We start from the raw sequence: 13600 nt of genomic DNA, 5'->3' as shown, positions 1-13600 counted from the left end.
GCCTGGCTCCATCCCCGGGACTTTCTAGCTGCTGCTGGCCCCGTTGTTGCTGGGACTGGAGTGGTAGTTCCGCAGCTGAGGCCAGAGCTCTGCAGGCATTTGGGTCCACAGCTGGGGCTCTACAGCCCCAGGAGGGACTGGGCCGAAGGTCCATGGCCACTGCTGGAGTCGCAGCTCCCCACCATGTAACCCCCTCTCCTACCCACACACACTGGGCTCCCAGCTAAGTAGCTGGTCTCTCCTATCGCGCTCCTGCCCCACCGCCAGATCTCCCTGTTCATGGGCTCTGCGGTCCAGGAATATCCATAGTTGTGCCAGACCATGGATGTTGCCAGACCAGAGTGTCCCACTTAAGGGAGGTGCAACCTGCAGTAAGTGCAAGATTTCCTTTTTAAATGACATGGATCTATAAGCAGACTCGGATTATTAAATACCACTGGTAGGAGGGCTCCAGATATTTCCCTATGAAAATCCAGTGCAGATTTGGTGTATAGAGCAGTCTGGGCCTGGTAAAAGGATCGGAACAAGGGCTCGTTAACACACCAAAGCTCATTTTTACAGTTCTGAGGTAGACGCTGACTGCACCAGGGGTGCAATAATTTTTCAGTTTAATTGCATTGCAGTAATTGGGTAACGTTAAAAGCTCTCAGGAACGTGGGATACTATAGATTAATTCCTTTGGAAACTACTTACACGGGTAAACTAAAGAGTCATTCAGGCAACAGCAGCAGCGTAGCCATGCCAACTGACTGAAAAACAGCAATAGTAACTATCTTCATGTTTACTGGTGCCTGTCAGGTCAACTTTCCCAGTGTAGCCAAAACGCAAGACAAGTAAGCAAACTGAACTGCAGACACATCCCCCCTGAAAGTACAGGCACCCTGACAAACCTTCAGTCAGCCAGATGGATGCAAGGATTTTCTAGCCCCAGTGGTGGAAGAAAGAGACCCAATATGTCAGAGCAGTTGATAGGTTTACATTTTCTTTTCTTACTCACCGTCATCAGGCCTCCAACAAGATCGCTTGTATGAGGATCTTCATCTTTGGTACCTAGCTGAGGGGAGTAAAGTTCTGTGGTCCGTAAGATTTCCAAAACTCTGTCCAAAGCCTCTGCTACTGTGACAGGACTGTTCTCCTGAGCAGTATTGATGATGTTAATAACCTAAAGGCATGGGAAGGAAGAGTGAAACCAGATTGCTTCAAAGGAAAAAACAAAACAAAAACAAAACATTGTTTTGCTGCTTTGACTTGCTATGGGGCAGGAGCATGTGCAAAGAAAGGGTCAATACCGAGCCTAAAAGTTGTGTCTGGGCTCAAAGTATTTTATATGAAGACTAATGGGTGGCAATGCTAGAAGACTGCTGAGACCCGATAAACTCTGAGACTACACAAGTGTCCGGATAAAAATAATCCAGGCCAGAACTCAAGCATTGTAATTGTGGATGCAAAGTTATGGTTTTCTAAATAGCTCTCAATCTAACAAGAAGAGAGCACAGGGGCCACACAGATGTTCTCTCAGGGCTATGATTTAGAGCAGGGGTGGGAAACCGAAGGCCAAGGTGCAGCCACTGGGTTGTCTATGTCTAGCCCCCAAGGCTTAGGGTCTCTCCCAGCATTGGAGAGCCCACACTGGCACTCCAGTCACCCTACCGACTCCCTGCACCACCCAACTGATTTTTCCATGGGTCAGTGGCCCCTGACCCAAAAAAGGTTCTGCACCCCAGATTCAGAAGGAGTGCGCCAAACGGGATAGTTATTACAGAGTAAATAAAATGGAAAGAGACAATTTACACAGTCCCTTTGTTGTAAACACACCCACATATTTTTCTGCAAATATAGTACCAAACCCTGAGTTTGTCACATTCAGAAGCAATTAGGGATATATTATTTTACCTTTGTGATTGGTGCTTCTATTGTCATTGAGTGGATTCTTGCCATTGATGAATACCGACGATTTTGTAAACTTGGTGCTGCCATTGTATAGAACATACAGATTTAGAGTGTGACTGCACATAACATGGAACACATTTAAATGAGAGAACCCTAGGGGTCACTGGCACACAGAGCCTGTCTCTGGGAATGACATAACAAAACATGCCCGTAGCTAACCAAGGCATTCGAAGTTGCTTAAATGCCTTGCACGGAAAGGTCCAAGCAGGAAGCTATCAAATGCCACTACCACCATCATTACAGCTGATTCTCTTGAATATACTGGTTCCCATTATTAGGGGCTTACCTAGAAATGCCTAGGAAAGTTAATCTGAATTCATTTAAATTTAAATGGACTAGTTAACCACATTAAATCCCTTTGTGGATACTCTCCTTCAGAGTTAAAATTGCCTTAGGACAGTTTAGCTCTTCTTTCAACCCTCCATTAGTCTGTTCACACCCTGAACTCCCAAACTCTGCCTGACTGCAACCAGTCTCTTAGATCTCTGTGAGCAATGATGGTTTGGGAGCATATCCACATGAGCAGAGATGGTAAAAAGCCGTTAGCATCACCATCCTCACATCTCATCACAAAGGCCAGCTACAGAGAGGTAGAAGATTGAGTTTAGCCAGTAGCAGGACAGGCCCCTGCAAGCTGAAGGCCCTGTCCCCTCCTGAAATGGCAGTGAAGCTGATCAAGTATAGGAGGAGCACAAGCTGCCCCTTTGAAAGATATAGAGCTGGCATTCCATCATGCGTTCTTCCAGAACTTTCCTACCCCAGCTCTAGCACAGCCACACCGCACCTTCCTGCAGGCTGTACATGATCATGCTGCAAAGGTAGCATCTATTGTTGTTTGGGGAAGTACGTCACATTCAACATAAATGGGTAACAAAAATGTTAGAAACAGGTCGCATGTCTCAGTAGCTGAGAAGAATGCTGCTGCTTTTCAGTGCATCTGTCCTGTTTTTGTTTAACTCTGTATTTCTTGCTTTCTGTATTTCTAACGGTATTCTTTTCAGATTTTTATTTTCTTACCATCACTGCTTCGAGAGGTTATTGATTTGACATCAACTGATTCTTTCCTCCTGTTCTTGCATCTGAAGGAGTGGGATTCTAGAAATACCAAATGAAAAGTTTAAAATGGTAATACAAATACACTGCTCCATTATTGCCCCTTCCATCTGAAAATCCCAAAGCTTGCTATCTTCAGTGCCCCCTTTGAGTAAGTGAGATATTTCTAGCTCCATTTAACAGATAAATGGAGGAAGAGACAGATTAAAGCCAGATTTTAAAATAAATTTAAACACCTAAAGATGCAGAGAAGTGCCCAGAGAGACTTTCAAATTGCTCAGGGGCTACTTAAATTAAAATCAATGGGAGTTTGGTTTAAATTCTTCTACAAATCTGCCCCATGGCAGTTAATACCTCAAAATCAATTGGCATTAGGTGCTTATGCATTTTTTAAAATCCCAATAAGCTTATCTGCTTGCTTCTTTAAGTGCCTAAATATCTTTGAAATCTAGTCCTTAGTTACTTGCCCAATATCACTCAAGAAGTTGCTGCACATGTAAGACAAGCTATTTGGTCTCCTGATTGCTAGTCATGTTCTTTAACCAGAAAACTCTCCTGCCACTGACCTGAAATTGATGGTTTTAAATTTAAATATTAATTTACAGTGATTAAAAACAATCCAATCAACTAGTAATAAACAAAACCACAACTCCTAATATTGACAAGAGAATATCTCATATATCAGACCAAAAAAAAAAAAAATAGTACAAAAAAGTAAAATCAAACCCAGATACAATTTACATGCCTTAGTATAATCTCAAAATGCCAATCTGGTAAAATTCTAGAATTGCAAGTCAGAGACCCAGAGAACTATTTAGAAGTGCTAATCATAATTTAAAGGATTAGGAATATCATGAAATTGACATTAACTTCATGTGATTCTGGAGGCATGCATTTAATGTGAACATAAAATAGTATAAAGACATAATATGCAATATACACAGTACTATTGGTTGGAAGATTCATGGTATAAGATTTCACTAAACTGTTTTAGAATTTAAAGAAAGCAAACTATATAATATAGTAAAAATTATAAAGTGACTAAAACTGATCAAAAGTTTGTCTTAGAGCATTCCTAAATGCTGTGATTCAGCAGCACTAAAAAGTTAAATCGACCCAGCCACAATCCTCAGGCATGAAAAATCTACACAGTTAATCTGACCTCATCTTTAGTGCAGACAGCATTAGGTTGGTGAAACATTCTTTCATTGACCTAGCTATTGTATCTTGGGGAGGTGAATCACCTATGCCAACAGGGGAACCTTTCCCTTTGGCGTAGGTAATGTTTTCATTGAAGCACTGCAGCTCTGGTACTGTAACATGTCAAGTGCAGACAAGCCCTGAGAGTAGTCTTTTCCCCTTAAAGGTCCAAAGTTACTTTAAAATCCCCAAATTTCCTGTACAAGAAGGTGACAAAGCTTTTCTCTTATTTCACTGTCACTGAGTGTGGGGGATTCACTAGACCCTGCACCCCCATCTGCAGTCAGATGTGACTCAGACAACAGGTAGAACAGAAGGTGTATTGGTTCACAGGGACACAGCGTAGAACAGACTTGTTAGCACAGGAACAGAAGCAATCAGTACAACCCACAGAGCCCAGAGCCAGTGCCCTGGCCGCCCTCCCTACATCCTCAGCCAGCTGAGCCCAACTCATACTCTCAGCAATTGGTCCCAGCCCTGCAGGCAGCCCCACCTCCTCTTTTGTCCAGCTTCCTGAGGCAAAAGTATCACCTGACTGAATCTTCCATCTAGGCTCAGATTACAAGAGAGCCTGAGCTACTGTTGTGTATGTGCTAAGATGAGGAAGCCTGGGGCAGCCTCTCCCTCGGTAAGAGCCACACTCAACATTCCCATCACCAGCCGGGTACCAGTGCAGTACCCAGGGAAACTGAGGCACACACATGGGGTTACAACAGAACAGTACAGGACAGTAGGAATCACATACAACATAAAGCAAGCAGTGAATACAATCCCCACTATGCAAGCGTCTACACAGCAATTGCGTTATTTTGAAACAATTTTGAAATAATGGGAGGATTATTCTGATTTCTGTAAATCTCATTCTATGAAGAATAACGCCTTTTCCGAAAAAAATAATTTTGGAATAGGGGTGGAGTAGATGATCCACTTCTGCTATTTCAAAATTGGCCCTCAACCAGGGCCATTCTAAGTTATTCCTTCCCTCTAAATCAAAATAGTCCGTCCACATTCGGGAAGCCTGCCTCGGACTAATTTTGAGGCTTCCCTGCAGTGTAGACATGCTAATTTGAAATAAGCTATTTCAGAATAACTATTCCGGAATAGCTTATTCCGAAATAACTGTGCAGTGTAGACATAGCCTTTGTCACAGGCACACAGTGGTGAAAGTTTGAAATTCATTCTCCTGAATTTACTGAGCTGAACTGAGGGACCAAGATCCCAGCTTCTTTATTCCATTCTTGCTTCCGATTGTGACAATTGCTACCAACTGCCCTATACACCTGAAAATAGCGTATGCGGCTACACCACCATTCCTCCTCCCCACCTGCTTAAAAGATCGGTGAGCAATGTCTTGTCTTTAGGTCTCAGTCCTGCATGCACTCATTCAAGTGCTTATCTTTGAACATCAGAGGCTACGTCTAGACTACGGGGTTTTTCTGGGAGGTATCCCGGAAAAACCCTGCTGCGTCCTGGGAACGCATCTGCTCTTCCGCGTTTTTTGCGGAAGAGCAGACACGCTCTTTCGGAAGAGGTCTTCCTCCTTTCACAAGGAAGAAGGGCTCTTCTGAAAGAGAAGGATTTTCTGAAATTTGACACAATATAGATAGGCCAAATTTCGGAAAAGCCACTTCTGAAAAAACTAATCGGAAAAAGGTATGCAAATTGCAGAGCACATTTTGCATACCTTTTTCCGATAGATCATTGTAGTCTAGACATAGCCTGAGTAATCCGATTAACTTCCGTGGGACTACACAAATGCTTCAGTTCAAGCAACCCTGTGCAGGCTAGGCCTTAGACTGTAAACTCAACTGGGGCAGGAACCACCATTTACTATATGTCCATACAATGCCTAGTGCAACCTGGCAGAAGCCTTTAGGTTCTAACAAAATATACATAATCATAAATAATGGTCAGATTCATCACTGGGGTTAGCAAGAGCACCTAGCAAACTCAATGGAGTTGAGACTACTCAGCTAGTGATGTATTCAGCCTGATGTTGTATTCTGACCAAAATGCTTATAACCCAACCAAAGGGTTGGCAGGGGGAGGAAGGGCAGGAGGGGCAGAGGGGAGAAGAGCAATTCTGAGGCTGAATGGCTACAAATGCCACACTTTTTTAAAAATAGGTTGAAAATCAGTATTCTGTTTACCCCCCTCCCATGCCCTCAATTAAAGTTTTTGCTAATAGGTTAATAACATACTTCAAAATTTATCAAACTTTAAATTGGAATATCCTTATGGCACAGTAATGTGGCAAAAGTGTGATTTGTTGGCACAGAACCATAAACATCCCAAAGCAAGAAATAGGAGCCAATATAAAGTCAAGTCACTGCAAGGAGGCGCGGGAAGCATTAGTCTCACTTTTTAGGAGAATGAAGTAGGTGCTCACATGAGAGCAAGATGACCATTGTCAAGATTCATAAGAAATTCTGCTGTGTGATGAAGTAATGGAGTGAAGTAAGTAATGATCTTACAGGCCAAGTTTGAAATGCAATGGTGATTTTGGTGGAGGAAGACTGCACAGCATTACCTTTAACTATCAGGGTTTGTCTTCACTTGCTGGTAAATTGGCACATCTGCAATCGATGCAGCAAGTGTTGGTTCAGTGGGTCAAGTAAAAGCATGTTAAAATCAATGGGAGAGTATACTCCCCATCAATTTGTATACTCCACCTCCCTGCGAAGCCTATGGGAAGTCGACCACAGACATTCTCCTACCAACACGGCACAGTGTAGCCACCGTGGTAAGTGAATCTAATAACGTTGACTTCAGTCAAGTTATTCACATAAATGAAGTTGCATAAATTAGATCATTTTTCCATGGTAGCGTAGACCAGTCCCAGTGTCTTGTTCTCCTGAGTAGATACAGTACATATAGAAGATTTTATACAAAGCAACAGCTTTAATAGAAAACTTCCGTTGAATAAGACATGAAGATTTGTTTATGACTTGGTGACTGGAATGTCTCCAACTGTAGGTACATTTTCAAGGAATCATGAGTACATCAAGATTTTCTATTTTCACTGTACTCCAGAGAGTCACCAACATGACTTCATGTAGTGTCTTCCTGTTCTCACTGAGCTGTGTTTCACTGAGAGGATGTTTTCAAAATGTATCATAGACGCTGTAAAACATGATGACCATTTCAGCATTCCACAATTTGAATCACAGCCATTCCCATCTTCCCCCCCTTCCCAGATGCTATAGCCAGTAAAGGAAAGATGAGATGAAGGATGACATTTATTATAAGAACATAGTGTCAGGAAGAAGCAGCATCGCACAACATATAATCACTGCTATTAGTAATGATTTAATGGGAACAGAAAATTGCAAACATTATTATTACTACTATCTTACACCATAAAGATCTCAATGGTGTTACAAATATTAATAGACATCCTGAAAAAAGTAGATAAGGCATAACTTCAACCACTACAGGAAAACAGTGACCATAGTCTAAATGAGACATGGGTGGTGTTTAACAGTGCACAGCAACACCACACCATGCTTTGGGGAGTAAGAAAAGGCTCAGACACTACACCCAAAAACTCCAGTGATGATGGAAGCATAAGAACGTAAGAAAGAAGAACAGAAAAAAGGGTAAAAAACCCGTATCTGGTTAACACGGCAGAACATTTAGATCAATAAAAGATGTTTAAACCCTAAAACGGGTTGATCTTGTGCCCCTGCTGTTTTAGATAAAATACTTTTATACTCTAATGGTGCATCGCTAGATGCTAGGATACATTGACCAACTTTTGTGACAAACTTTCGGCTGAGAATTTGAACATGACCACTTTCTGCAAGACAACTACATGTACAAAATCAGAACTGTAGGACTGGAAGAGAGCTCATGAGGTCTTCTAGCCCAGTCCCCAGAACTCAAGGAAGGACTAAGTGTTATCTAGACCATCCCTGTCAAGCATTTGTCTAACCTGCTCTTAAAAGTCTCCAATGACAGAGATTCCACAGCTTCCAGACAATGTATTCTACTGCTTAATCAATCTGACAGTTAGGAATTTTTTCCTAATGTCCAATCAAAACCACCCTTGCTACAATTTAAACCCATTGTTCCTTGTCCTATTCAACTGCTAACAAACAATTTTCTCCCTCTTCCCTGTAACATTTTATATATGTTGCTTACTTGCATGTAAATTACAATTAACTGCATAATCAATGCATTTTACTCTTTTGCATTATTAATTTTAGCTGCCCTTAAATGATATAAAAGGAAGGTTGGAAAATAATTAAAATTGATATAATTTGTCTTATAACCAAACAGCATGATATGGGGTAGGAAGTCTCAGGAATGCAAAGGAATCAACATTGGATTAGGAATTAGAAAGCAGGAATTCCCAACTTTCAGTCCGGTTTTCAACATCATCTCATTCTCAACACCAAGAACACACCAGAACTAGCTCTTTAGAGGAGAGTCAGCCATACATAGACACATTTTAAGTGACCCATTTGCTTTTTCTTCCAATCCTTTAATGGTCCTAATTTGGAAGGCACTAAGCCAAATCCTCCATTGGCATAAATCAGAATAACTCCCTTCAGTTCAGGCAGCAGATCTATGCCAATTTATACCAACTGAACCTCTGACCCACTATTAACTACAACTGTTGTATTTTAACACTGAGCACTGGTTAAATGCTCTATGTCATAAAATAAAGAGACTATAGAAATTGAGACTATTACTCAAAACTTGTTCTTAGGGATACATGTAATTTAGCAGTGCAGTGCCACCTGGCCTCAGATGAGTCATGGGCCAGTTCCTTAGATAACGTAACATCACTAGCCTGAACAAAATGGAGCTACACGGATTTATACCAGTGAAGCATCTGGCCTCTTTTTTTTAAAAAATAAAGTGTATAGAGATAAATGATCATATTCTAACCTGCCTGTGAATTGTCTCCTGCATACTTCTCATCACGATGAATCTTGTAGAGCTGAAGTAGTACCGAAAGTGAAATATACATAAAAAAAGAAACATTTAAAAGGGGGTTATATTCAAATGCAATCCTCAAGCATTGTCTTGTCAATTTGCAAAAATTCTTCAAAAAAGTATAGATAATTGCATTTTAAAAAGAAGAGTAACAATGAGAGACAACAAGCACATGACATAGGAGATTACAAATACTTGTTATACTTTCATGTATTAGGAGTGCTTTTCTGTTTCAAGCCTGCAAGTGTAAGGGGACTGAAGTTCATTTTTTATTGTGTTTTAAGTACTATTCCTAAGTCACTTAACCTGAAATATGGACTTCTGACTTCACTCAAAAAGCAAAATCATGAGGTATGTTTTGCCAATTCTACAGTAACGTAAAAAAAAAAACAAACTGCTTTCCTGGTACTGTATTAGCCAATTTTTAATATAATTCTCAAGGATCAGTGATGCTCTGACCTTGAGAAAAACTCCTTCAGTGGGAAATTATCTGATTCTGATGTAGTTGCTGCATATTCCTGGATATTTAATCATCTCCATTGATCATAAGATTGCCAAGAACTTTCTTGACACTGGAATGCACCAGATTGCTCCACTCCCTGTATTTAAATATTTCTCGATATTTTGCCCAAGAAAAATCATTCCCTTACTAAGTTTCAACAAACAACAGATTTCAAATTGAATACATTTCTCATACAGAATAGACTTAACAGAATTTAATTGTCACATGTTGACTCATTCTTTGGTTATTGTTTTGATAAAGTATTTTTGTTTAAATGCGAAAAAAGCAAACAGATCTTTCAGACCTAAAAACCTCCCCCTTTCCCTCTATTTTTATTTACACACACACACGGCTAATCAAACACTAAAGGGGAACATTTGTTAGAGTCCCTTATTAAAATAATAAGCATTGTATCTTATCCTAGTCACACCAGTAGTAGATCTGGGTACCATTTGCCCAAAACATTTTTTGCCCAAAAATACAGATTCAGATTAACTGAAATATTGTGTGAAATATCTGTTCCCTCAAAAAACAACAACAACAAAATTCGGAAAGAATCAAAAACATCAATTTTTCAGAATAACATTTTTATGTTTCAATTAGAAAAGACTTTAATTTTTAATTTTGCTGACTTTAAAAGATTAAGCTCAAAACAGAACATCTTATTTGACCCAAAACAAAAATTCTCCTCAGCACCACTTCTTTGATTCAGCCAGCAAACAAACCAACCAATCAGTTATTTAGAGCTCTAACTAGGTCAGTCCTGCCACCTGTACTTGTAGTGACTAGTACCCCACTCTGACCAAATCCATCCACACTATACCAGTGCAGTAGGTTTTGCAGGAGCATGAAATTCACAGTAGTCATGTAGTGAGTCACTTGACTCGACTTGCCAGCTCTGAGTTGCAGGGAATCCTGTGGAGATGCACCCAGCCCAGAGCAGCCTGCACATTGTTGGTCTGGCACAGCATATTGCAATATACAAACGAGGGAGGCATCGCAAGAAAGCGATGGGGTTACACAGTCACTGTTCATAGACGCTAGGTCAGCAGTGGATGTAGAACGCAAGTGTTTTAAACTGTGCAGTGCACACAGCTGCAGCAGTTTGCCCTGCTAGCTGCATTCACGCAAGGAACATGACAGCTCACATAGGACACAAATAGTCTGGTAACCCACAGCATCCTTTTGGGACAAGAGTGGTAATCCCAAGGACAGCATGAGAACATTCCCAGCCACTATGAGGAGACAGAGCCACTCAAGGCTTTATAATGAAAGAACTTCTAGTATCTCTGTAGGCCTTTCTGAATTGTGAGGCCAAAACTGTCCTTTTTACACCATGGAGGGGGGGGGGGAGGGAGTTGTGCAGTAGACTGAAGTCATTCCCATGACTTATGCCCACAGAATGTACTGCAATGGCATGACATAACTTGCCCCACTACAAGTGTAGCCTGTGTAGTCATCAGGGCTTCAACGGCCGGCCACATTGCTCTGTGCCAGCAAGCCCATCAACAAGGACTACTATGATTCTGTGGGTGCAGGTGGCAGCATTAGGTCCCAAATGAGTGATCAAGCCTGCTTAATTGTTCACATCCACCATGTTGAAAAGAAGGTATGGAGTGGTGGGAGTAGAGGGGGCAGACGAGGCAAAGAGCCAACTATTTCACCGTGCTTATTCGGAATGAATAATGGCAGCCTACCTAGGAGAACCTTTGATCAAAAAATGTTTTGCTGGGTTATATCTTTGTTACTGTGTAAAGCAATATGCCATGGGCAAGCACAGTGTGATAAGATGCTGTGTCAAATGTTCTCTCAATGAAAGCACTGAGACATTTAAAGATTGTATCAAACAGTTTCACAACAATTTCTTCTTAAAGAAACAGCAGCTTTTTTTAAACTGTGCACAGCCCACTGCTATAGTGTTTGCAGAAGCAGCTGCTGTGGGCTCAGTTTATTCCCCAAGGAATTGCCAGTTTGAACCCTTAGGGCCGCGTTTCTCAAACTGTGGGTCCCTACCCTCCAGGGGGGTTGCAAGCAACTTCGGGGGGGGGGGGGGGCGCAGTATCACAAAGTTTGAGAACCCCTGTCTTAGGGAATGAAATTCCTAGATTAGAAGGACAAGAGGTGCACATCGTGATTACCTAATTTGATCACCTGTGTAACACGGGCCATAGGGCTTATGTGAATTAATTCCTATTTGAAAGAGTATATCTTTCAGAAAAAAACATGCCATCTGGATTTAAAACTTTTTAGAGATGAAGCCTCCACCACAACTCTTGGTTAATTTTTCCATTGATTAATTATCTCACTTGCACCTTAATTCTAGTTATAAAATGTTTTTCCCATACAAACACTCATACATTGTGAACAAGTCACCCCATAAATCATCTCTTTTCTCTTTACTTGCACAACCGAGATACGCATATCAATGATCACCCTTTTTAAACAGGAATTTTCTATCCACTATTCCTCTCAGTGCCCCACTAAATGATGCATAATAGTTTTGAATACATTCTGTTCCCTCAGACATTGCTCCTCCAGCAGGCAAGAACCCAGTCCTTCTCCCTCCCCCCCCCCCCAATCACCCATCAATCACCCTCATGGCCTGAAAGAACAAGGGATATTACACATTTAATGTTGGTTGTTAGGGGAGAGGCAGGTGGGAATTAACAGGTGTGCAAATATCAGGTTAGATACTACCAGGCCCCAATCCAGCAAAGAACATATTAAGCCTGTGCTTTTTAACAAAAGCAATGGATTTCCATTCACAAATCTTTACTATAGTATAGTCTTTACGATGATCTTGTACCCAGAAATACAGTTTTCTACACACAAATCCTTCGTATATTTTTCTGTGTGACGTTAGGTGTACAAATACAAATCTTAGAGACCACCACGTAAAAGCCTGTGTACGATACTTCTGACTAAGTGTAATGAAGGGCAAAAAAATTATATTCACATTTTGAAAAAAGTTGAACAATGCATGAGAATTTAAGCATGCATGTGTGTGTGTGTAAAGTCTAAAGTGTTACATGCAAATGGTTTTAGAGTATATTTACACTCGGATCTCAGAACTCTAATTCCAGCTGGAAAAGGGTTCACTGTTGTGTAACAGCAACTCCTAGTAGGCCTGACAAACTCACTACAGGTAATATATTGCCTTTATAGTATTTATCTATAAAAAGTGTTGTATAAGGCCTTAAACAAAAGCCAGGATCATGCCGGTCAGTAATACGGTGTGCTGTATGTAGGAACGATGAGGAGTTGTATGTATGTAATGAAAATATATCCTGAGTATTTTCATATGCTCCCTATGGCACCATAAATGCTAACAGATTTACTTGGGCATAAGCTTTCTTTTAACACCTATGCTGGATCTTGTTTTCCCTTTGTTTGAACCTAATCTTGGCCACTAGAGGGTGCAAATCTGTAATGTCTAGAGATCCAGTGAACAAAATCATTTCTCTCAACTTATTACAAAATAGTCTGTTTTTATAAAGAGCTGTTTGAATTTGTGGCCCCACCTAAGAGCACATCCCCAGCCTCAATGAGCCTGCAATCTAAATAAAAACTCCTTTTGAAATTTCCTTCAATAACAGTGTCTAACATCCTGGTACAAACCAGCGAGGTTCTTAGTCTTCAATTCCAAGGACATGCTCATTAACCACAGTTTTGTAAGAAAAGAATTTTCTATGGGTCAAAACAAGCTTTATCTAACTTCACTTGACAACAAATTAAGCCCATTATGTTTTTTTTTTTTTTTTTTTTTGGTAGGGCCTCTAAGCCTTCATGGTTTATGCTTTCTTTTATGCCTTGATCCTCAAACCTGAAGCCAGTCCCACTCAAGTAACATGTCATGGGAGAAGCAAAGTTGTGTTAGAGTCTGCCTATCCTCAGGGCCAGCTCTAGGATTTTTGCCACCCCAAGCAAACACCCGCCCCCCCCCTTCACTTT

General features: G+C 40.9%; 1 protein-coding gene across 2 annotated transcripts in view; it reads right to left on the bottom strand.

The window, feature by feature from the left end:
* PDE8B (phosphodiesterase 8B) overlaps positions 1 to 13600 on the bottom strand; it is a 158517-nt gene that overhangs the window by 19179 nt on the left and 125738 nt on the right. For both annotated transcript variants that reach the window (XM_075932314.2, XM_075932315.2), the window contains exons 11-14: positions 9100 to 9151; positions 2968 to 3045; positions 1894 to 1970; positions 998 to 1162 (exon numbers count right to left, since the gene is read on the bottom strand). In XM_075932314.2, coding sequence (XP_075788429.1) covers positions 998 to 1162; positions 1894 to 1970; positions 2968 to 3045; positions 9100 to 9151 — 372 coding nt within the window. The remainder of the gene's footprint in view (positions 1 to 997; positions 1163 to 1893; positions 1971 to 2967; positions 3046 to 9099; positions 9152 to 13600) is intronic.

This window comes from Pelodiscus sinensis, chromosome 6, assembly GCF_052426305.1.
Source record: "Pelodiscus sinensis isolate ZL-2025 chromosome 6, ASM5242630v1, whole genome shotgun sequence".
NCBI classification, from domain to species: Eukaryota; Metazoa; Chordata; order Testudines; family Trionychidae; genus Pelodiscus; species Pelodiscus sinensis.
Note: the sequence above shows the minus strand (reverse complement) of the source record. Positions and strands in the feature narration are given on the sequence as shown.